General features: G+C 41.5%; 1 protein-coding gene across 1 annotated transcript in view; it reads right to left on the minus strand.

Moving 5' to 3' along the window:
- Positions 1-399: 399 nt before the first annotated feature.
- The window catches only part of cfap65 (cilia and flagella associated protein 65), a 45,494-nt gene continuing 23,135 nt past the window's right edge, over positions 400-22,758 (minus strand). Inside the window, 16 exon segments of the mRNA XM_060930572.1 lie at positions 400-450; positions 452-485; positions 487-534; positions 2,274-2,408; positions 6,724-7,017; positions 7,102-7,227; positions 7,340-7,548; positions 7,683-7,733; positions 7,843-7,980; positions 8,165-8,281; positions 11,703-11,846; positions 12,460-12,609; positions 15,379-15,570; positions 18,597-18,707; positions 18,833-18,899; positions 18,981-19,157. Coding sequence (XP_060786555.1) covers positions 400-450; positions 452-485; positions 487-534; positions 2,274-2,408; positions 6,724-7,017; positions 7,102-7,227; positions 7,340-7,548; positions 7,683-7,733; positions 7,843-7,980; positions 8,165-8,281; positions 11,703-11,846; positions 12,460-12,609; positions 15,379-15,570; positions 18,597-18,707; positions 18,833-18,899; positions 18,981-19,157 — 2,044 coding nt within the window.

A 22,758-nucleotide genomic window follows, 5' to 3' on the forward strand; every position in this document is an offset into this window, starting at 1 on the left:
ATTCAGAGCTATTTATGCTGTATCTATTTACACCAACATGCAGACAATAGATTAAGTTATTTGAGATGACTGTTCACTTAGAGATGGATTCCATTAGTGTACATGTCTAGTCATTCAGTTACATTACTGAGATTTTAATCGCTGACCACTTCATTTTTGAGGGACAACCGCAACTGCTGCTGTAATTGTTAAGGCAGAAAGAATGTTCTCTGCTTTACGAGCCTTATAAACACAGTGAGGAACTCTTGAGACAAACATACATACCATGATTTATGTCAAGCCTGAATGCATGCAATGGCACCAATTTCAGTAAACAAAGCATCGTTTTTACTTAGAATTTATTCAGGATATGATGCAGGAAAAAAAAATACTTAGATTTAGAAAATACAGTGGTGAAAATCAGTGGTGCTGAGACTCCAGGGTTGAAAGCAGAGCTATGCTAGGCATGTAGAGTGCACCGTCGATTCATACCCAGGGTGTGCTGTACCACTCTCTCATACCAGATGGCCTTCGGACTGTCTCCGGGTGTTTCTCCTGTGTAGGAGCAGAGTAGCATTTAACTAATATTCAAAACAGAGAACACAGTGTACAGTGGTGCTTGAAAGTTTGTGAACCTTTTAGAATTTTCTATATTCCTGCATAAATAGGACCTAAAACATCATCAGATTTTCACACAAGTCCTAAAAGTAGATAAAGAGAACCCAGTTAAACAAATGAGACAAAAATATTATACTTGGTCATTTATTTCTTGAGGAAAATGATCCAGTATTACATATCTGTGAGTGGCAAAAGTATGTGAACCTTTGCTTTCAATATCTGGTGTGACCCCCTTGTGCAGCAATAACTGCAACTAAACATTTGTGGTAACTGTTGATCAGTCCTGCACACCGGCTTGGAGGAATTTTAGCCCATTCCTCTGCACAGAACAGCTTCAACTCTGGGATGTTGGTGGGTTTCTTCACATGAACTGCTTGCTTCAGGTCCTTCCACAACATTTCGATTGGATTAAGGTCAGGACGTTGACTTGGCCATTCCAAAACATTAACTTTATTCTTCTTTAACCATTCTTTGGTAGAACTTGTGTGCTCAGGGTCGTTGTCTTACTGCATGACCCACCTTCTCTTGAGATTCAGTTCATGGACAGATGTCCTGACATTTTCCTTTAGAATTCGCTGGTATAATTCAGAATTCATTGTTCCATCAATGATGGAAAGCCGTCCTGGCCCAGATGCAGCAAAACAGGCCCAAACCATGATACTACCACCACCATGTTTCACAGATGGGATAAGGTTCTTATGCTGGAATGCAGTGTTTTCTTTTCTCCAAACATAATGCTTCTCATTTAAACCAAAAAGTTCTATTTTGGTCTCATCTGTCCACAAAACATTTTTCCAATAGCCTTCTGGCTTGTCCACGTGATCTTTAGTAAACTGCAGACGAGCAGCAATGTTCTTTTTGGAGCAGTGGTTTTCTTCTTGCAACCCTGCCATGCACACCATTGTTGTTCAGTGTTCTCCTAATGGTGGACTCATGAACATTAACATTAGCCAATGTGAGAGAAGCCTTCAGTTGCTTAGAAGTTACCCTGGGGTCCTTTGTGACATCATGACTATTATACGCCTTGCTCTTGGAGTGATCTTTGTTGGTCGACCACTCCTGGGGAGGGTAACAATGGTCTTGAATTTCCTCCATTCGTACCCAGTCTGTCTGACTGTGGATTGGTGGAGTCCAAACTCTTTAGAGATGGTTTTGTAACCTTTTCCAGCCTGATGAGCATCAACAATGCTTTTTCTGAGGTCCTCAGAAATCTCCTTTGTTCATGCCATGATACACTTCCACAAACATGTGTTGTGAAGATCAGACTTTGATAGATCCCTGTTCTTTAAATTAAACAGGGTGCCCACTCACACCTGATTGTCATCCCACTGATTGAAAACACCTGACTCTAATTTCACCTTCAAATTAACTGCTAATCCTAGAGGTTCACATACTTTTGCCACTCACAGATATGTAATATTGGATCATTTTCCTCAAGAAATAAATGACCAAGTATAATATTCTTGTCTCATTTGTTTAACTGGGTTCTCTTTATCTACTTTTAGGACTTGTGTGAAAATCTGATGATGTTTTAGGTTATATTTATGCAGAAATATAGAAAATTCTAAAGGGTTCACAAACTTTCAAGCACCACTGTATGAACACTGATGATTTATTGAGAACACAGTGAGAGGATGAGTGAAATGGTGTCCAGTGAGTGTGAGGCAGTGTGTGACCTGGACAAGCTTGGTGGCAGGGCGATGACACGTGGCCGTGCCGTCAGAACCAGCTCCCCGAGAAAAGCCTCTGTCATTAGGTTTTGCAGAGTATTGAGCAGAATCTCCTCCATCAGATCACCAAACTCTGGACTCCTGCAGAGGGAGAGATGGAGAAAGGCAAGTGGGAAATGAGATACTGATAAAAAAACAAGATCAACTGTGAACTACTGCTCACTTAGGTATACCACCACTCTCGCTTATATCAGAATGTAAGCAATCAAAGGAATAGGACACTTATTATGAACATTGACTTCAACAAATAATTAACCCTGAAACAAGGAAGTAAAGAGTAGTGTTCTCCCCAGGGATTTCAAATAGTATCCTGGTAAACTGTCATTTTGAAATAACATTTTGCTTCTTGAAATAGCGTCAAAATCCGCCCTATATGTTTCATAAATACATTCAGTCAGTAAACAGGAAGTCAATGTGCGACAGACCTGAAAATGGTATACACAGTATAGAACCCCAAGCTGAAGTCTGGTACCAAATATCAGGCAGTTGTGATTTGTATGGTAGTTGCTGAGAAAAGTGTGATGAAAATTTTGTAAATCCATGCTATATGTTTCATAAATACATTCAGTTGGTAAACAGGAAGTCGATGTGTGACAGACCTGAAAATGGTATACATGGTATAGAACCCCAAGCTGAAGTCTGGTACCAAATATCAGGCAGATGTGATTTGTAGTTGCTGAGAAAAGTGTTATGAAAATTTTGTAAATCCATGCTATATGTTTCATAAATACATTCAGTCGCTAAACAGGAAGTCGATGTGTGACAGACCTGAAAGCGGTATGCATGGTATAGAACCCCAAGCTGAAGCTCAGTACCAAATATCAAGCAGTTGGGATTTGTAGTTGCTGAGAAAAGTGTTACGGAAATTTTGTAAATCCATGCTATAGGTTTCATAAATATATTGTCAGTAAACAGGAAATCAATATGCAACAGACCTGAAAACGGTATACATAGTATAGAACCCCAAGCTGAAGTTTAGTACCAAGTACCAAGTGGCTATGATTTATGGTTGCTGAGAAAAAGGGTGTTTCAGACAGACGGAGATATGGACGGATGGACGGACAGAGGTAAACCAGTATACCCCCCTCCTTCGAAGCGGGGGTATAAATAATAAAATATATACAATATATAGAGACAGAAGCTTACAGGGTTTGGACAAATAGTAATGTAGAACTACGGTACACAGGATGTAGTTATTGCAATCCAGTAGTAAGAACAATATAAAAACAGTAAGTCAGAGTAAGGAAGTAAGAGCAGTGTTTCTCAATTCTGTTATTTCACACAGGAAAAAAAAAATCCAAGAGCATTTAAAATAGTGAAACCAACAAGACAGGTAACTCCTGGCTCAATGTGTTAGGGTTAGACCTTGCATGGGGAGGAAACCCACGCACACACGGGGAGAACATGCAAACTCCACACAGAAAGCCCCCCCCCAATCATCAGCCATGAAGTTTGAACCCAGAACCTTCTTGCTCTAGGGCAACAGTGCTAACCACTGCACAACCATACCCATTATTTAACATCAACTCCAATACACTGTATTAGACAGCTAATCTAACAATAACTTTGTCAATGTTCAAATATGTATAGGCCTGACTATAATTCACAATGGTAAGTGCAAACATACATGAACAGACTTACAAAACAAAATCAAGAAAATCAATGTATTACCTCATGAATTTGATTGTTTTTTTGAAACGAACACTTATTTCAATTTTGATTCTTGTAGCACATTCTATAAAAAGTTGGGACAGTAAAGAATTTACCACTTTATAATGTTTCCATTCCTTCTCACAACACTTAAAAGATGTTTATGGACTGATGAAGACACCAAGTGATGAAGTGTCTTATTTTGTCTTATTTTGTCCCATTCTTCCTGCAAACAGGTCTTAAGATGTGCAAAAGTACAGGGTCGTCAAGGTCATATTTTTGATTTCAGAATTCACCAAAATTCTCTATTAGGCACAGAGCAAACAGGCACCCTCTTCTTCCACAGCCATGCCTTTGTAATGTGTGCAGAATGTGGATTTGCATTGTCTTGTTGAAATCTCCCTGGAAAAGATGTCGTCTTGAAGGTAGCACATGCTGCTCCCAAATCTCAATGTACATTTCTCCATTAATGCTGCCATCACAGAAGTGTAAGTTACCTTTACCAAGGGCACTGACACAACACCTTACCATGACAGACCCTGGCTTTTGGACTTGTTGCTGGTAACAGTCTGGATGGTCCTTTTCTTCTTTGGTCTGGAGCACATGGGATCCGTTTCTTCCAAAAAAGACCTGAAATAATGATTCATCTGACCATAATATACATTTCCACTGTGTGATGGTCCATCTCAGATGCCTGAGCCCAGAGAAGTCGATGGTGTGTCTGGACACAGTTAACATAAGGCTTCCTCATTGCACAATAAAGTTTTAACTGGCATTTATGGATGTAACGATGTAAGGTTTGCCAAAGTAATCCGGAGCTCATGTGGTTCTATCAGCTACAGATGAATGACGGTTCTTGATGCAGTGCCATCTGAGGGATCGGCGATCACAGGTGTTCAGCTTAGGCTTGCGCCCTTTACGCACCGAACCTCCTCCAGATTCCTTGAATCATTTAATGATATTATGCACTGTAGAGGATGAAATATTTAAACTCCTTCTTATCTTTATTTGTGGAACATTACTTTTCAACATTTCAAGTATTTTTTTCATGCATTTGTTGACAAACTGGAGATCCTTGACCCATCTTTGTTCCTCAAAGACTAGGCCTTTCCTGGACACTGACTTTGTACCAAATCATGATTATGATCACCTGTTGACATCACCTGTTTCAAATCATGTCATTATTTAATTGTTTTACCTCAGTACTAGCCCTAAATTGCCCCAACTATTTTTGGAATGTGTTGCAGACCTGAAACACTGGAATGGATGCAGATTAACAAATTAAATGAAGTTGACCAACAAAACATGGGGTTCATGCTGTCTGCAATGAAATACAAGTCAAAGTAAATTTAGAAATCACTGCTTTTCTTTTTTTAATTTGCATTTTACAATTTGGGGTTTTATGTCGAGGCAAATGAAGAAACCAATTTCATTGCATATTTAAATGAAAAAGAAAGGCTGTAGGAAAAGCAGTTAAGGACATGCTTGAATACAAGCCAAACCTCCCTAATTTCACAGCACACAGTTGCTTTAATGAGGTGCTATGCGTCCGCAACACTATAAAGAAATGCGCCAAAGGCAAAGTAGCACACAGTGCCACACAATGCAGTTTCAGTCACAGTTGAGACATTGATGTGCTGAGTAGTGATTGCAACATCATTTACACAGTTATGTACTACTGTGCTGGATGCGTCCATAGCAATATAAGAGAATTAGCTAAATAAAAATAGTACTGTAAATAATATGGCTAAATAAAATAGTGTAAGTAAAATACTGAGGTAATGTCCTCATATTGATCTTTTAGTGGAATGAGCGCTCGTCATCAAGAGGTGGATTTGATTCCATTTGTAAATGCTAGGGGATGGTCCTGGGAGCCTTAACATTCGGCAGAATTAAGTGGAATTAAGTTGTTTTTATCAATAATCAGTATTAAAAATAGAAAAGAATGGGTTATACCCTGGTGGCATGATGGTGTAGTGGTTAGCACTGTTGCCTCACAGCAAGAAGGTTCTGGGTTCGAGTCCAGTGACCAACAGGGGCCTTTCTGTGTGGAGTTTGCATGTTCTCCCCATGTCTGTGTGGGTTTCCTCCGGGTGCTCCGGTCTCCCCCACAGTCCAAAGACATGCAGGTTAGGTTAATTGGTGGCTCTAAATTGACCGTAGGTGTGAATGTGAGTGTGAATGGTTGTTTGTCTCTGTGTCAGCCCTGCGATGACCTGGCAACTTGTCCAGAGTGTACATCACATAACAATAACTGGGCTCAGTCAGCAGCAATTTATTGGACAGTACAGTATAGAACGCAAAAGGGACAGAATACAGACAAACATGGCAGTAAAGTCCCCCCCCCCCAATTTAGTCATGGCCAGTTCCCACCTATCAGCCAGCTCTCCCCGATCACACGACAGATACCAACCAGGGAGGGTGAAGGCTATCACGTGCTTCCTCCGAGGCATGTGATGCCAGCTGACTGCATCTGCTTGCTCATGCAGCAGTACAACACACTCGGAGGAAAGCGCTATCCGTCCATTTGCATATGCAAGAGCAAACAGACACCCATGATTGGCTAGCATCACTGTAATTGGCATGGGAGAGAGCATACAGTATGCCACCCCTCCCTGCCTGAGAGCTCTCTTGGGCTCCTGGCCACGGATAGCTGTGTGGCATCATTGGGATTCGAACTAGCGATCTCCTGATGATAGGGCAAATGCTTTTCTGTTGGACAGTGAATGTTTTTAGCACAACTCACCTACGAATAGATTCCTGCACCTGCTCCCTGAGATTGGGGTTCAGCTCCTGACACGGTTGTGGTTCACACTCACCCTCAGACTGTGTGTGAGTGTGTGCCACAGTGTCAGTGCTCTCCATGTGATGCATAGATTGTCTCAAGTCAGTGAAACCGACTGTGGCTTTTGTATATGGTGTCTCAGTGGGAGATGTGGGCAGAATGGGAGAAGCAGGCCGAAACTGGGTGAAGTAGGGTGCTGGCTCAGTCGAAGTGTTCTGCAATTCCTGCTGGAACTCAGGGTCATCCAAGAGACTCCTGAGAGAGAAATTGTGCTTTGTGAAATATCCTGTTTGCACAGTATCATCTAAGAAGATAATGCACTGGATGAGGTGGTGGTACCTGAGCAAAGAGGACAGCGTGTGTGTGAGAATGTCTCTCTCTGGGCCGTGGGTGACAGGAGGCATGTTTGTTGAGAAGAGCTTTCTCTCACTTGATCCAGACTGAGGAAGCTTTGATGGTGCAAATCTGAAGGAACAGTCATACAGGCAGCACCACATGTTTAAATTTTACCTTCATTAGTACAGTACTCATTATCTAATCTTATAAAAAATTATATATTTGACTAGACTGAACACACCTGTAGATGTGATGCTTGCTGAACTGAGAAGGGAATTGTGCCTGGTACTCCAGCAGGGAGTGTGAACGTGCCGTGACTCCCAGATGGAGTAGTTTTGGACGAGGTGGCTCTGGTCGTCTCCTCCGCGCTTCCTCCTGAGCTTTCTTCTCTGCCCTAGCAGTGGGCTCTCTAAGTGCAGCATGACTGCCATTGCGGATGGGTGGCAGCGCCTACAACGTATTGTTAGATATTAGATTATTAGTTCCTGTGCTCCAGCGACATATCAAAAGATAAAACTTTGTAATACACAAGAACCTGAATGAAGCATATGCATGAAGCATGAAGCATAGTAGTGCTGCTTTACCTTGAATTTCCGGGTTTCGGTGGAGGATTTCTGTTGGGCTGCTGTTCCTCCCTGAGTCAGAAAGAAACCATTTTATTTTATGAAGTAAACAATAAGGAGGGAACACAACTATACTGTAAATGGGCTAATGTATTTGATGTATTGAGGCTTGGAGCAGCACCTGAATGGGTTTATTCTGAAGGTTTGTCTGTATCAGGTCTTTCTCTGTTATGGTGAACTCGTGTTTTTCTCTCTCTTTCTCCTCCTCCCATTGCTGTAGGTCAATTTGGTAAGAAGCTGAAGCTGATTCCGGAGTAATCTGGCGAACACAGGGATGAAATATTTTTATGAGCATCATTATCTTTGATTAAAAATCATGATGGTGGTGTGGGCTGGCAGTGTTTGATATACAGTATTTACATTAACGCAACCATAAAAAGAGTATATACAGTATAAAGTGGGTGCGTGTGTGCGTGCAAGAGAGAGAGAGAGAGAGAACTCACTTCACAGATGAGATCTTCTTGGTAGAATGTGGGACTGTTTGAGGTTTTAATAGTGAGGACGCAGAGAATACTCTCCTCTGCAGACAGAGATCCACTAGCTGGATGGATCTGTACTGCCTACAGACAGAAATACACACGAAGCTGAATATACAGTTTTTCACCGTTTTTAATACATTTTGATAAAGGCTTATGGCTGAAATTAATTTCAAAGACATGCAAATAATGCCATGGAAATAATGCCAATAACCATTATTCAAAATGCATTTTAAATAAGTAGATTTAACTTAAAATCGTTTCCCCAAACAAGCAGTCCGGTTACGAGCTCTGCTTATTTGACAACTTTAACAAAAGTCTCCTGGATTATTATATGCCATAAAAAGAATTTTCCTGACACCCAATGATTTTTGTTTAGTGGACCGAAAGCTACTGAATTCGAATCACAGACTTCCAATTTTATTCGTTTTTTTTTTAAATAGAACATTTAATGAATTTAAGGCCACGTGGCCCTAAATTCTCTATTTTTCCCTGCTTCACCATAACCCAATTCAAGATACTACCCCTGTGTCTGAAATTGCTCCCTACTCACTATATAGTGGGGACGCCATTCTGTAGTGCTGTCCGAAACCTTAGTGAGGATTATTACACCCTATATAGTGCACTCAAAGTATCCCACAATGCATTACAAAAAATAGTGTACAACGATGGTTACTAACCAAAGCAATATATCCCATCATGCATTGCGGTCGCGCTAAAAGAAATCAAATTAAAAGTCTCAAATTTGATTTAATAAAAGGCAGCGGCAAAGAAGAAAGTATTCAGCCTTGATTTTTTAAAAAAAACTGAAATATGCAGGTACTTTTATTGATTAATGTGGGAAATACAGTCAGTATAATATGGATTTATCACAAAAATACATGCATGTATTTATTATTTTGAAAACCCACCAGCCGACTGATCTGGTACGTTTTAACTGTGCGACAGTAATGACGTAAATACCAGCGCGACGGACTAGTGTCTGAAAGCATTTTTTCATTTAACCAATGAGCTCACTATATAGTCCTCTATATAGTAATTCACTATATAGGGAGTAGTGAACGAGTGATCGATTTCGGACACAGGGTACATCATGCATCACGTGGTGGGCTTTCTCCGTTCACACAAGGTATTGTGGGATACAAATTTGAAACAGGAGAGAAAAATGGAGGATGCGAATGAAACATGAAAGACCGACTACAGCTACAGAAAGTGAGAAGAAAAGATGTTATGTTGCGAAGGAAAGGAAATGCAGAACCAAACTAATAAATATCGGCGCTCAGCGAACACCTCGGTGTGATCAGCTGTTCGTTTAGTGATAGAATGATGTAACTGTCAGTGCACGGTCAAGGTAAACCTGTAGATGGCAGTAATACAACACTGTGGATGCCAGCTGCCGTAAAACCCAAAAGATGATGAAGAAGAAGTCGAAGGTAAATCTGTGCATACGCACACACGGACTTCCTTTGTCTGCTTGACTGCGTGACGCAAGCTATTTCATGCACATTATTTGCTTGGGAAATAATCCCCTCAAATTAAATAACTTCCCAGCCACAGAATGGCCTGCTTTTTTTTTTTTTAAGATATAACAGAAATAAACATATATCCCAATGACAAAATTTCAGAGGGAACTAAATTTCACTGATTTTATGAAATCGAAAGGCCGTCGAGTTTTAAAATGTCATGAAGCTGGTTGAGAAAATGTAAAGCTTCATCAGGAACATTTCTTCTTCTTCTTTGCCCGTCCAGCGTGTTCCGGATTGGGTCCCTTTCCTAGGGTGTCTTGGCTAAGTAAGTACAGCCGGCTAGCCACTCCTCTGCTGCACTACTTTTTGGTCATGGACAATTTGGTGTAGCCAGTTAACCTAACTGCATGTCTTTGGACTGTGGGGAAACTGGAGCACCTGGAGGAAACCCACGCAGACACGGGGAGAACATGCAAACTCCACACAGAAAGGCCCCTCATCAGCCATGAGTTCGAACTCGGAACCTTCTTGCTGTCAGGTAACAGTGCTAACCACTGCAGCATCGTACCGCCTCATCAGGAACACTATTAAACATAAAATAGTTTGGATTTGTTTTACACTTTTCCTGCTCACTGTATAATTACCTCCACCAACTTTGTTACCGCCGCCAACTTTGTTGGAGGAGGTCATGTTTTCACCTCCGTTTGTTTGTTTGCTCTTCCCAATGTAACTCAAAAAGTTGAGAATGGATTTTGATGAAATTTTGAGGAAAGGTGAGCCATGGGGCAAAGGAACATTTGATTAGATTTTGATGTAAATCTGGATATGTACATGGATCCAGGATTTTTTTTTGTGTTCCCAACATAACTCAAAAAATAGCGAACAGATTTTGATGAAATTTGGTGTACAGCTTTAGTATTATCCTAGGTTCAAGTGATTTGATTTTGATGTTGATCATATGTGGCTTGGTGGAGGTATGCATTCTACTGAGTGCCCTTCTAGTTCCATATGTTCTATTTTAGGACTAGTTGGTACAATCCTTTGCAGAGTGCGTCTACCTGAGCTAACACTGGTGGGGACAGGCATGCAAACTGAGGGACTCCAGGTGGGTGCCCGAATGGTATTTGGGTGGAGTATGGAGGAATAAAGCTTCATTGGGGTCATCAGGTGGGCACCCTGCTTCTTAGGTGTTTTGAAGATCGGCCCACAACACCTCCAGAGGGCTCATCGGCAACACCTGGCGTCCCAGGTTTGCCCCTCTCTGCTTTAACTCTCACTATTCACCCTAATGGAGCAGCTGTTATTTGGGGGCCCAGGTGATGTCTCTCCTCTTAATCCAGAGCCAACAACTGGGCTGTTTGGCGGCACTGGAAAGGGCTTTGATGGCTTGGGCTAGAACTCTGACTCCTATGTCCTTAAGCAGCCTGGTGGTTGACTTACCAACAAAACCTCTGCAGCCGACCTCTACTGGGCAGACCCTAGCCTTCCAGCCATGTTGCTCAGCATCGGCTGCCAGCTCGGCATACTTCAAGCTTTTGCGCTCATATGCCTCCTCCACAGCATCCTCCCAGGGCACGGTCAGCTCTGTTATGTAAACGGAGCCAAGTGAGGAGGACCAAAGCACGAGGTCTGGTCTGGGATTTGTTTCGACGATCTCAGCTGGGAAGCAGAGCCACTGGTTCAAGTCCACCGACAGCTTCCAGTCTCGCGCCCCACCTAGCTGGCCGATGTATGGCTTGGATGTATGGGCCTTGTCAATAAAATTTTTTTTGTGTGATATTTATTGGAGTTAATGTGTTCATTATTGCTCTAAAATAGCAGAAAATTAAGATCCTCTATGAGCACGGATATTTAAAAGTACACAAACACACACCTAATACGAAATAAGCATTCACGTACGCAGGTAACAATTAAATAAACAAACATCCAGTATGTACTTATATACTTGTACTGTATTTCTGTAAGTCCGTCTGCATAGAGGGGTCAGCTCAATGCAGCAGATATAAATTGTACATGTATGTAGTTCCCATTTCACACACCTGCTTGCCATCTTGCTCTTTCAGCTTCCATGAGTAGAGGACTCGGTCAGTGTGAGAGACATTAGTCAGAAACAGGATGCGTGTGCTCCGAGAGCAGATTGGAATGTCACCAAAAGACACCCTCTCCTCTGACAGGAACACCATCTTAAAAAAAAAAGGATACACACCTCATCTCATCTCATTATCTCTAGCCGCTTTATCCTGTTCTACAGGATCGCAGGCAAGCTGGAGCCTATCCCAGCTGACTACGGGCGAAAGGCGGGGTACACCCTGGACAAGTCGCCAGGTTATCACAGGGCTGACACATAGACACAGACAACCATTCACACTCACATTCACACCTACGGTCAATTTAGAGTCACCAGTTAACCTAACCTGCATGTCTTTGGACTGTGGGGGAAACCGGAGCACCCAGAGGAAACCCACGCGGACACAGGGAGAACATGCAAACTCCACACAGAAAGGCCCTCGCCGGCCACGGGGCTCGAACCCGGACCTTCTTGCTGTGAGGCGACAGCGCTAACCACTACACCACCGTGCCGCCCAAGGATACACACAAGTGGGATAATAATAATAATAATAATAATAATGCTTTTTTGTAAAGCTATATAGTATTTAAATCTAGACATATAATAGAGAGTCCAAACACAGCCATGGAGATATAATTTCAAACAGAATTTCAAAAGTATGGCACTAACTGTACAGAAAAACCACGTACACTCAATTTCACTATTCAAGATGTGTCTTCATCACCTACCTGTCCAGGTAAGGGCACTTTCTGAGTGCAGGGCACTGTGAGATGTCCGTTATAAAGTTGAAGGGGCACAGAGTCTTTCTTGTCAAAGCCACATCCCTCAAACGTCACCAGCACACTGTCTCCCTCCAGTACATGAATAGGGATGTCCACCTGATTACATGTGGGTAAAACAGGAACTTTAAAGATGCGATGTATTATGTTTTTCTATGTTCTGAAATTCCTTGTTTTTTGAATTTCCTTTTTGTGGCTACTGCCTCATAGATGCGAAGTGAGGCAGTAGCCACTATGTCATCGTGTTGTAAGAATGTAAAAATGAGTGTAACAATAGTGCACTGCACATATGCATAAGCTTTACAATCACCAGAACGGCGAATCGTGATCTCGCGATATGAGCAGTTGATCTCACGTTATCAAAGGTGCACAAGAACGAGTGGTGAAGCCTGTCATCATGTTGTAAGAATGTAAGAATGAGGGTCACAACAGCGAAACTTCATAACCAATCAGCACTTATCCTGATTGAGTTCGATTACCCATTCTACTTCTTGATAAACTTCAGAACCAATCAGAACCAGAAACGAAATAAGAGAAACCTCGTTATAACGTCGTAGTATCGGAAGATAATCGGCGGATAAAAAGATAAACGAAATTCACCTCGTGGTTCGCCAAGGCGACTGATTCGATATCAAGTAAGTGGTGTTTATTTGAAGAAAATTTACCTTTTGATAATCACAGCTTTTGTTTGGACCTTCTGAAAGGTCAAGTGAAAGGTTTTGGAAGTTTTTTTGAGCTTTTTGGCAGACGTATTGAAAAGCCGATATCAAACTTCTGCTATTTGCTTATTTAATTTTTTATTTTAGAGTCTTTACACTACACTTGTGAAACAAAATGTGCTCATTAGTACTAAATGATGCTTCTAAGACAATTCATGAACAAGTGCTTTCTTACTATTTTGAAAATAGATATAGTTCACAGCACTGTATTTTGAACAAAACACAGTAAACAAAATTGGTAACCAAAACACTACAAGCCCTGATGCTGCTCACAACTTGGTGATGCTTGCAAGAGATGAGGCGAGTATAACTGATAACAGGTATATATGCTATATTTACTGTATGGACATGGTATCATAAAACAACTGTATTTATAAGCAGTAGCCATATGGACCCATAGGGTACCTATTTTTCTACTATATAATGTTGAAGATGCTCCAGGGGAAAAACCAACAGTAGAATTATCAAATGTACATGTTTGTGCATAATAATGTCTTGAAAAATATCATATTTGATTAACCTGAATCTTTTTCTCGATAAATCATTATGGGAATCAGGAGGTGAGAGAAAACTTTAGCTGGTGGTCTACCAAAGCTCAGTTGACAAAGCATTTGTATGGGGAAGGTGCATTGCTTGCATGAAAATTGCCTTACGCTTGCGCTGTTTTAAGTTGTTTGAATCGATCAAACCGTGAAACTGATAAAAGTTTCTTCAGGGTTCCCCGTGAACTAATAAAAAAGGGTGAATGAACACAGGATTTCACAAAAAGACGTTGAGAAAGGTGGCTTTTGAACCTCTCAGTGAAATCGAAGGGAGCCGAGTCGAAGCATGCTCGAGTTTGCAGTGATCACTTGGTGAAAGGTTTGTCTCTCCCTCTCAGCTATGTCCTTAGTGTTTTCCAAGTACTTTTCTTGCTATGTGTCGTTATTTTATGGTACTTTTTTTAGTCACAAAGCGCTAAAGTCCCCAGCTGTTTCTTTGTTTACTCCTCACTCCTCACAAAGTCCATATGCATGAAGGTCGCAACAAAATTCTTCCCCAGCCGTACAGTTACAATGCGCCGTGATCACTTCTCCGTCTTGTTTAACTAAGATCCGGGTCTTTAAAGGGGTTTCTGATGATCTTTGTGAATGATTTACCTGAGAGATAAGAGCCAACACAAGTGAGAATCAAGCCAACTGTTGTTTGTTTACACTTCAACTTGCAGCGCTTCGTTGTAAAGACGTGAACGAAAAGCTTAAAAAAACACACATACACTGGCAAAAACAATACAGGATTCATTCAGCAGCGACTTGATACTGAGGTCCTTTACCCAGCCAGATACAAAACAGTTGTAAGCCTCCATACTCTTCCACACTTTCATCTATTTTGCGGTGTAGAAGGACGTCTGCAACACCAGATAGTTCGAGATGTCGGGGAACTCAACTGAAGGGTAGTTTTCAAGATTGTATGACAAATCCTTCTTTCCCAGACTGTAGGGGTCGATTCCATTGCACATAGCGATCTTCTGAATATATCTAAAGCCAGCAGTGGCTTCTAGATTACAAGTATACTCTGATAAGTTATCGTGAGTTGTTTGCACTACAGCAGCTGTTTAGACCACCAGCTATTTCACTTCCGGTAAAACTGCTAAGAAAAGTCACGTGACTGAAACCCAGCAATAGTGGATGGACGGACAATAAACAGACAACAGACAGATGACGCATGATCGCATAAGCTTATCCGGCCTGGCCTACAGCCAGATGAGCTAATAAAAACCATTTACTTTTTGCTTTTTAATTCTTAAAGTACACTGAAAAGTCATTTGAGTTTATTTTGGCTGGACACTTCTACGTTTAACTGAGTAAGTTATTGATACAACTCTAGATTTTCACCTAAACATAATTTTACATACAGTACTTTGTCCAACCCTGGATATGAATATGCATTCCATTAAACAGTATACAAAGAGAATAACTAGCATTAATTAATGTAATGTGCCTCATCAATTTAACACATCAACTGGCCATAACTTATCTTATCAAACATTATGATGAAGAAATATCATCAGGCATTGAGCTGCTTATACCCACAAAACTGGTGGCAAAAACAGTCTGGGTTAAGCAGTGTGTGCCTCTGTATGTATATAGGAATTACTGAAGGGACCTACACTGTATGTTTTAGCCTCCAGAGGAGAGAAGATCCACTCCAGCGATGCGGTGCATCCAGGCTGCACGTCTCCCTCTGGGTTCAGGCACTGCAGCACAGGATGATTAAAGTTCTCCTCCTGTAGTTCCTGCAGTGGCAAAGTGTCTAGACGGTACCTCAATGGCTGAGCTCCTCCATTATACAGGTCATACACCTGCACACACGCAAACAACTGCCGTTAAACACAAACTCACACACGTGTTATAAAAACTGATGTGTTCTAGTAGTTTATTTACACTTTAGTAACACACACTGATCAGCCATAACGTTAAAACCACTGACTGAAGTGAATAACATTGATTATCTCATTACAGTGGCACCTGTCAAGCGATGGGATATATTAGGGAACAAGTAAATGGTCAGTACTTGAAGTTGATGTGTTGGAAGCCGGAAAAATGGGCAAGTGTAAGGACCTGAGCATTTTTGACAAGGGCCAAATTGTGATGACTAGACGACTGGGTCTGAGCATCTCCAAAACGGCAGGTCTTGTGGGGTGTTCCTAATATGCAGTGGTTAGTACCTACTAAAAGTGGTCCAAGGAAGGACAACCTATTGAACCAAAAACAGGATCATGAGCGCCCAAGGCTCACTGATGCATGTGAGGAGTGAAAGCTAGTTAAGGCCTCTTTGCTTTACAGTATTTCATTGCATGGGCCTAAGACTTTTGCACAGTACTGAATGTATGAATATTTACCTCACCCGGGACGGAATCCACCGGGGGCGAGGTATTGTTTTTGGTCGGGTTTCTTTGCTTTTTTGTTAACGATATTACAGGAAAACGGCTGGACCAATCTTCATGAAACTTTCAGGATAGATGGACATTGGTCTCAAATAGAACCTCCAACATTTTGAGGGTCATCTGTGGCTACTGCCTCAGATAGAGGTGCTAGCCACTACGTCACTGTGCTGTAAGAATGTAAGAGTGTAAGAATCGTGCACTGCGTATACATGTTTCGATTAAAATGGCCAGTGAGAGTATACAATTCGGATCACCATTAGAAATAAATGGACTAAAGAAATTGCTTTCAGACATGTTTATGCTTATTACAGAGGGAAAGTGCGTTCCACTGAGCTCTAGTGCCGGGCCATTTCTGGGAAATAAGAGTTTGGGTCATGGCGACAACGTGTGTATGTCAGCCTCGGTTCGGAGGTTTCAGTTTTGAAAACTGTAAGAGGTAAGAGTAGAATAATATAAAGTACAGACACTTGGTATATTTTATTTCTGTGAGTTTTAAATTGTTCATTTGTGGATTACGCTTCATTTTGTGCCTCATAGAGTGAATATATGCTATATTTACTGTATGGACATGGTATCAGAAAATTTTATTTATAAGCAGTAGCCACATGTACCCATAGGGTACCTATTTTTTTTCGCGATATCTTCCTTCATATTCATCATAAGTGCTACCGGGTGAGGTTTGTTTTTGCCTGGCAATGCTTGCTGTTCATTTTTTTCTCTCTCATTTCACACAAAAACTTTAGAAGTGGTTCATTCCTTTTTGTGGCTACTGCCTCATTTGCCCCTTTTCCACCAAAGCAGTTCCAGGGCTGGTTCGGGGCCAGTGCTTAGTTTGGAACCGGGTTTTCTGTTTCCACTGACAAAGAACTGGCTCTGGGGCCAGAAAAACTGGTTCCAGGCTAGCACCAACTCTTTGCTGGGCCAGAGGAAAGAACCGCTTACATCAGCGGGGGGGCGGCAGAGTTGTTAAAACCAACAACAAGAACAAGACCGCGAAAGGTCGCCATTTTTAAGCGACGAGAAGCAGCAGCTGTACAAACACGAAGTCATCCATTATTGTTGTTTTTGTTGTTGCTGCTTCTTCTTCTCCGTGTTGTTGCTTCGATGTTCGCGCCAAAGTTTATGCAAACGCAGCGACGTAACTGATGTATACAGTGACATAACTGACGTATACAGCGACGTAATGACGTGGCTCCCCTTAGCACCCCGAGCTATGGAAAAGCAAACTGGTTCTCAGCTGGCTTGCAAGTTGAACGAGTTGTGAACCAGCACCAGCACTGGCCCCGAACCAGCCCTGGAACTGATTTGGTGGAAAAGGGGTAATAGAGGCGAAGCGAGGCAGTAGCCACTATGTCATCATGTTGTAAGAATGTAAGAATGAGTGTAACAATAGTGCACTGCACATATGCATAAGCATTACAATCACCAGAACGGCGAATCGTGATCTCGCGATATGAGCAGTTGATCTTGCGTTATCAAAGGTGCACAAAAACGAGTGGTGAAGCCACTGTCATCGTGTTTGTAAGAATGTAAGAATGAGTGTAACAATAGCAAAACTTCGTAAACAATCAGCATTTATCCTGATTGAGTTCGATTACTCGTTCTACTTCTTGATAAAATTCGGAACTAATCAGAACCAGAAACAAAACAAGAGAAACCTCGTTAAAACGTCGTAGTATCGGAAGATAATCGGCGGATAAAAAGATAAACGAAATTCACCTCGTGGTTCGCCAAGGCTACTGATTCGATATCAAGTAAGTGGTGTTTATTTGAAGAAAATTTACCTTTTGATAATCACAGCTTTTGTTTGGACCTTCTGAAAGGTCAAGTGAAAGGTTTTGGAAGTTTTTTTGAGCTTTTTGGCAGATATATTGAAAAGCCGATATCAAACTTCTGCTATTCGCTTATTTAATTTTTTATTTTAGAGTCTTTACACTACACTTGTGAAACAAAATGTGCTCATTAGTAATAAATAATGCTTCTAAGACAATTCATGAACAAGTGCTTTCTTACTATTTTGAAAATAGATATAGTTCACAGCACTGTATTTTGAACAAAACACAGTAAACAAAATTGGTAACCAAAACACTACAAGCCCTGATGCTGCTCACAGCTTGGTGATGCTTGCAAGAGATGAGACGAGTATAACTGATAACAGGTATATATGCTATATTTACTGTATGGACATGGTATCAGAAAACAATTTTATCTATAAGCAGTAGCCACATGCACCCACAGGGTACCTATTTTTCTATTATATAATGTTGAAGATGCTCCAGGGGAAAAAGCAATAGTAGAATTATCACATGTACATGTTTGTGCGTAATAATGACTATCAAATTTTATTAACCTGAATCTTTTTCTCGACAAATCATTATGAGAATCAGGAGATGAGCGTAGGAACTACCAAAGGGTTCTGCATCAAAGTAAATGAGCCAGACCTGTTTGGGGGGATGAAACCCTCCGATAGGCACAGGAGCAAAAACATGTCGAGTGGAGTGGAAGTGAAGGTAGCGTCTGTCCTTCTCCACAGTTACACCTATAAAATTCAGCTGTAGGGATAAAACCAAAACCAGGACAAACCAAACATTTCATTAACGCTGATATCCTAGTCCAAGTGCACTGACAGTATGCAAACAGCAGGCAAGTCATATTTATCACCAAGGCTCTGTCTTACCAGAATCTCTCTGCTGTGAGAGACCTTCAGCAGAACAGGAAGCTGATGCGTCCCAGTGAAGTCATGTCTGTGACAGAAGAATACAGTCTTAGTGAAATACACGAACCTGGTGTGTGCAAGTCTGTCTGGAAGACCGTCACTGTTTCACCTGTATGTGAACTGCACTGCTCTCTGCTGGCCAGGTTGCAGTTTGCCAGAGCGTGGGGACACTGAGAACATCCTGTTATCCTGCACCTTCATCTGAAGGAGCTCAGTGGGGCTTAACTCTGCACTCTCGGCCCAGCTCTCCAGCTCAATCTGCTGATCCTCTGGGAATAGAAATGACCTGTCAGAGAAACAAATGAACGGGCTGATCAAAATATACATCATCACAACAAACAATGCTTTTGTTTTCCTTTCTTTTCTTTTTTTTTTTACACTAGTTCAAGGGGCGGCACGGTGGTGTAGTGGTTAGCGCTGTCACCTCACAGTAAGAAGGTCTGGGTTCGAGCCCCGTGGCCGGCGAGGGCCTTTCTGTGCGGAGCTTGCATGTTCTCCCCGTGTCCGCGTGGGTTTCCTCCGGGTGCTCCGATTTCCCCTACAGTCCAAAGACATGCAGGTTAGGCTAATTGGTGACTCTAAATTGACTGTAGGTGTGAATGTGAGTGTGAATGGTTGTCTGTGTCTATGTGTCAGCCCTGTGATGACCTGGCGACTTGTCCAGGGTGTACCCCGCCTTTTGCCCGTAGTCAGCTGGGATAGGCTCCAGCTTGCCTGCGACCCTGTAGAACAGGATAAAGCGGCTAGAGATAATGAGATGAGATACTAGTTCATCTGTTCCAATATAATGTGAAGAATAAAGGAATATAAGCATTTCATAATCTCATCTCATCTCATTATCTCTAGCCGCTTTATCCTGTTCTACAGGGTCGCAGGCAAGCTGGAGCCTATCCCAGCTGACTACGGGCGAAAGGCGGGGTACACCCTGGACAAGTCGCCAGGTCATCACAGGGCTGACACATAGACACAGACAACCATTCACACTCACATTCACACCTACGGTCAATTTAGAGTCACCAGTTAACCTAACCTGCATGTCTTTGGACTGTGGGGGAAACCGGAGCACCCGGAGGAAACCCACGCGGACACGGGGAGAACATGCAAACTCCACACAGAAAGGCCCTTGCCGGCCACGGGGCTCGAACCCGGACCTTCTTGCTGTGAGGCGACAGCGCTAACCACTACACCACCGTGCCGCCCACATTTCATAATAATTTTTGAAAAAAACAAAACAAAAACAAATGCCTTGTCAGATTTATTCAAAAAGGTTCACCAAAAATTCATGCTGCATTTTACACTGTAAATCAGAAATGTGGTCAGTTCCCACCGACCATATAGGTCTCCGCTATCACATGACAGCTATACCAACCAGGGAAGGCGAAGGTCATGAGGCATGTGACTCCAACTAACAGCATCTTTATGAACTGCTGCTTATGCAATGTTACAGGGCAGCGTATCCGCCCACTTCTGCATGCATGAGGCCACAGATGCCAGTGGTTGGCTAGATAAGGAATAAGCCTAGTTATTTTATTCACATTCACCGGATATGAGCGATCACATGCTCTGATTGGCTACTCTACTACTAGGCTATCAGCTGATATGCCATGAGTAGAGAAAAACAAAATGGCGGAGCGCATCAAGTCAGATATATCACTTTGTTATCAAGTATCTAAAAGAAACAGAAATAGCTAAAAGAATATAGGTTTTCCCCCCTCAATAGCTCCTGTTCCACACTCCAGCCCAGTCGGTGGCAGTAATGCACCTTTAAGTTGATTTGCCAACCGCCAAAAAAAAACCTGAAGAAGAAAACGGCAGCGTGTGTTGCTCACTGAGTTCTATATAAAATCTGGAGAGCTCATAGCCTATTCCCCGTTGTAGACACGAGTGAAGCCATCTGGCTGCCATATTACCATTCCCATCACGTGTATTTGGCCTGTGTGTTAAACCATGGTATCAGGGGTCGAAATTAAGCATGTACTGACAGACATGGGCAAGTCATTCTCATACTCGGGCAACAATAAAATTATCACTAGTTGTCCGTCGGACAACTGTGTTTGAATGTCTATTTTGCCAAGAAAAATTAAGTTGTTGTGATTCCTAACAGAAACAGAACGAAAACTTTATTCCCGTCTTCTCTTTCGTTTGTCCTTGACTTTGGTTTGTTGCGGTAGTTGACGCTTCCATTCGCAAGATGGCGCTATATGATATTATGATTATTCACACGACTGTCACGTAGGCTAGAACGAACGAAGCGTCTTTTTGGACTGATTTTTAATTCTGATTTGATCAGTTACACTTGACCATGATGACATGATGTTTTCTGACTGTTTAACATGTTTAATAGAAGATACTAGTAGTTATACCTAGTTGTTTTACTGTTCATCATGATGAAATAAACACCAAACACATATGAGTGTTATAACTTTATTTCTATCAATCAGTAATCAAACAATGGCAAAACAAGTTGAAATATTTTATTGCATACTCTATAATATACATCCAGATTGCTTTTTATGCAAATTACTTACCCAGTCAACCTGCAAAAAAGTAGGGCAACTGATACATGCATGCGGGCAAGTAAATTTTTGGGGTTGGTTGCCCTGAGGGCAAGTACATTCAAAAGTTAATTTCGACCCCTGGGTATCCGATCAAATTTGCCCCAAGAAAAGTATATCCTGACTTTTTTTTCCCTTTCATTACCTCCTCTTATTTTCTCAACTTTACCCACATTCCTTACATATCTTTATAACGCTCCACTTCACTATTATTATTCTTTTTCCCTTTTTTTGAATGGCTCTTTTTTTCACGACTATTAGCACACACACACTCACAGGTGAAATGTCCGTCCACAACCTTTGACCTGACGATTTGTACAGTTCATTGCTGCACATGTAAGCATTTTTCTTCTAATTTTTCTCACCAACTACATAAATAACTTGTCCAATGTTGTGTAGCTTACAGTAGTCTAAATGACAGTTGTGCTCCGCGATGGGAGTGGTAAGATGGCAGCCAGCTGGCTTCACTCTGACGAGCCTATGAGCTCTCCAGATTTTATATAGAGCTCAGTGGTGTTGCTGAACCAACCGAGAATGAAATAAAGACTCTACTCAAAAACAAAACCCCCAAAAATACAAAAAACAAAACAAAATATGGAATGAAAGTATTTGATGGTAAGAACGTATCTCTTTATTTTTCAATAATTATTATTATACTATTTTTTACAAATTGCTACTGTCATTTCACCGGTTTGTTTATATTCTAAGTGGAAATTATTTTGTCGGACATTTTGTACGGAGTTTTTATTTATCGAATTTGCAAAAAAATAAAAATGCTGTTTCTCAAAATCCAGTGAATGTGGAGAGAATAACACAGTTATTCCACTCAATTTCGTCATACATGGCTTATAGCAAACTTGGCGCTACGTGACTCGTTGGCTATCAGCTCATGTATGACTCGATTTTGTGGAATAACTGTCAAATATGGTTGGCTGGATAAGGAACAGGTTGCTGTAATTGACAGGGAAGTGGGAACAGGCCAATTTTGCTCTCTTGAGCTCACGGTGCCAGATGGCTGTGGCATCATTGGGATTCAAAGTAGTGATCTCCAGATGATAGGATGAATGCTTTTACCACTCGGGAGCCCTTATTCTTGAAGGGATTATTGGAATAGATCTGAAAACTTACTATAGGAGTATCATTAAGCTGAGATTATGTCAAGCAGCTGCCATATTACATACCTGTGAATTAATTGTTACTATAGAAACCATATTTGAAAATAATTCAACAACCTCTGTCTAATCAGGTTTGAGAATTCAGCAGCGCTGATGTAAATAATGACCATCATTCTGTCCAATTTACAACGAAACTCCTTGAGCTCACATATTCATG

Source organism: Neoarius graeffei, chromosome 9 (assembly GCF_027579695.1).
Source record: "Neoarius graeffei isolate fNeoGra1 chromosome 9, fNeoGra1.pri, whole genome shotgun sequence".
NCBI classification, from domain to species: Eukaryota; Metazoa; Chordata; class Actinopteri; order Siluriformes; family Ariidae; genus Neoarius; species Neoarius graeffei.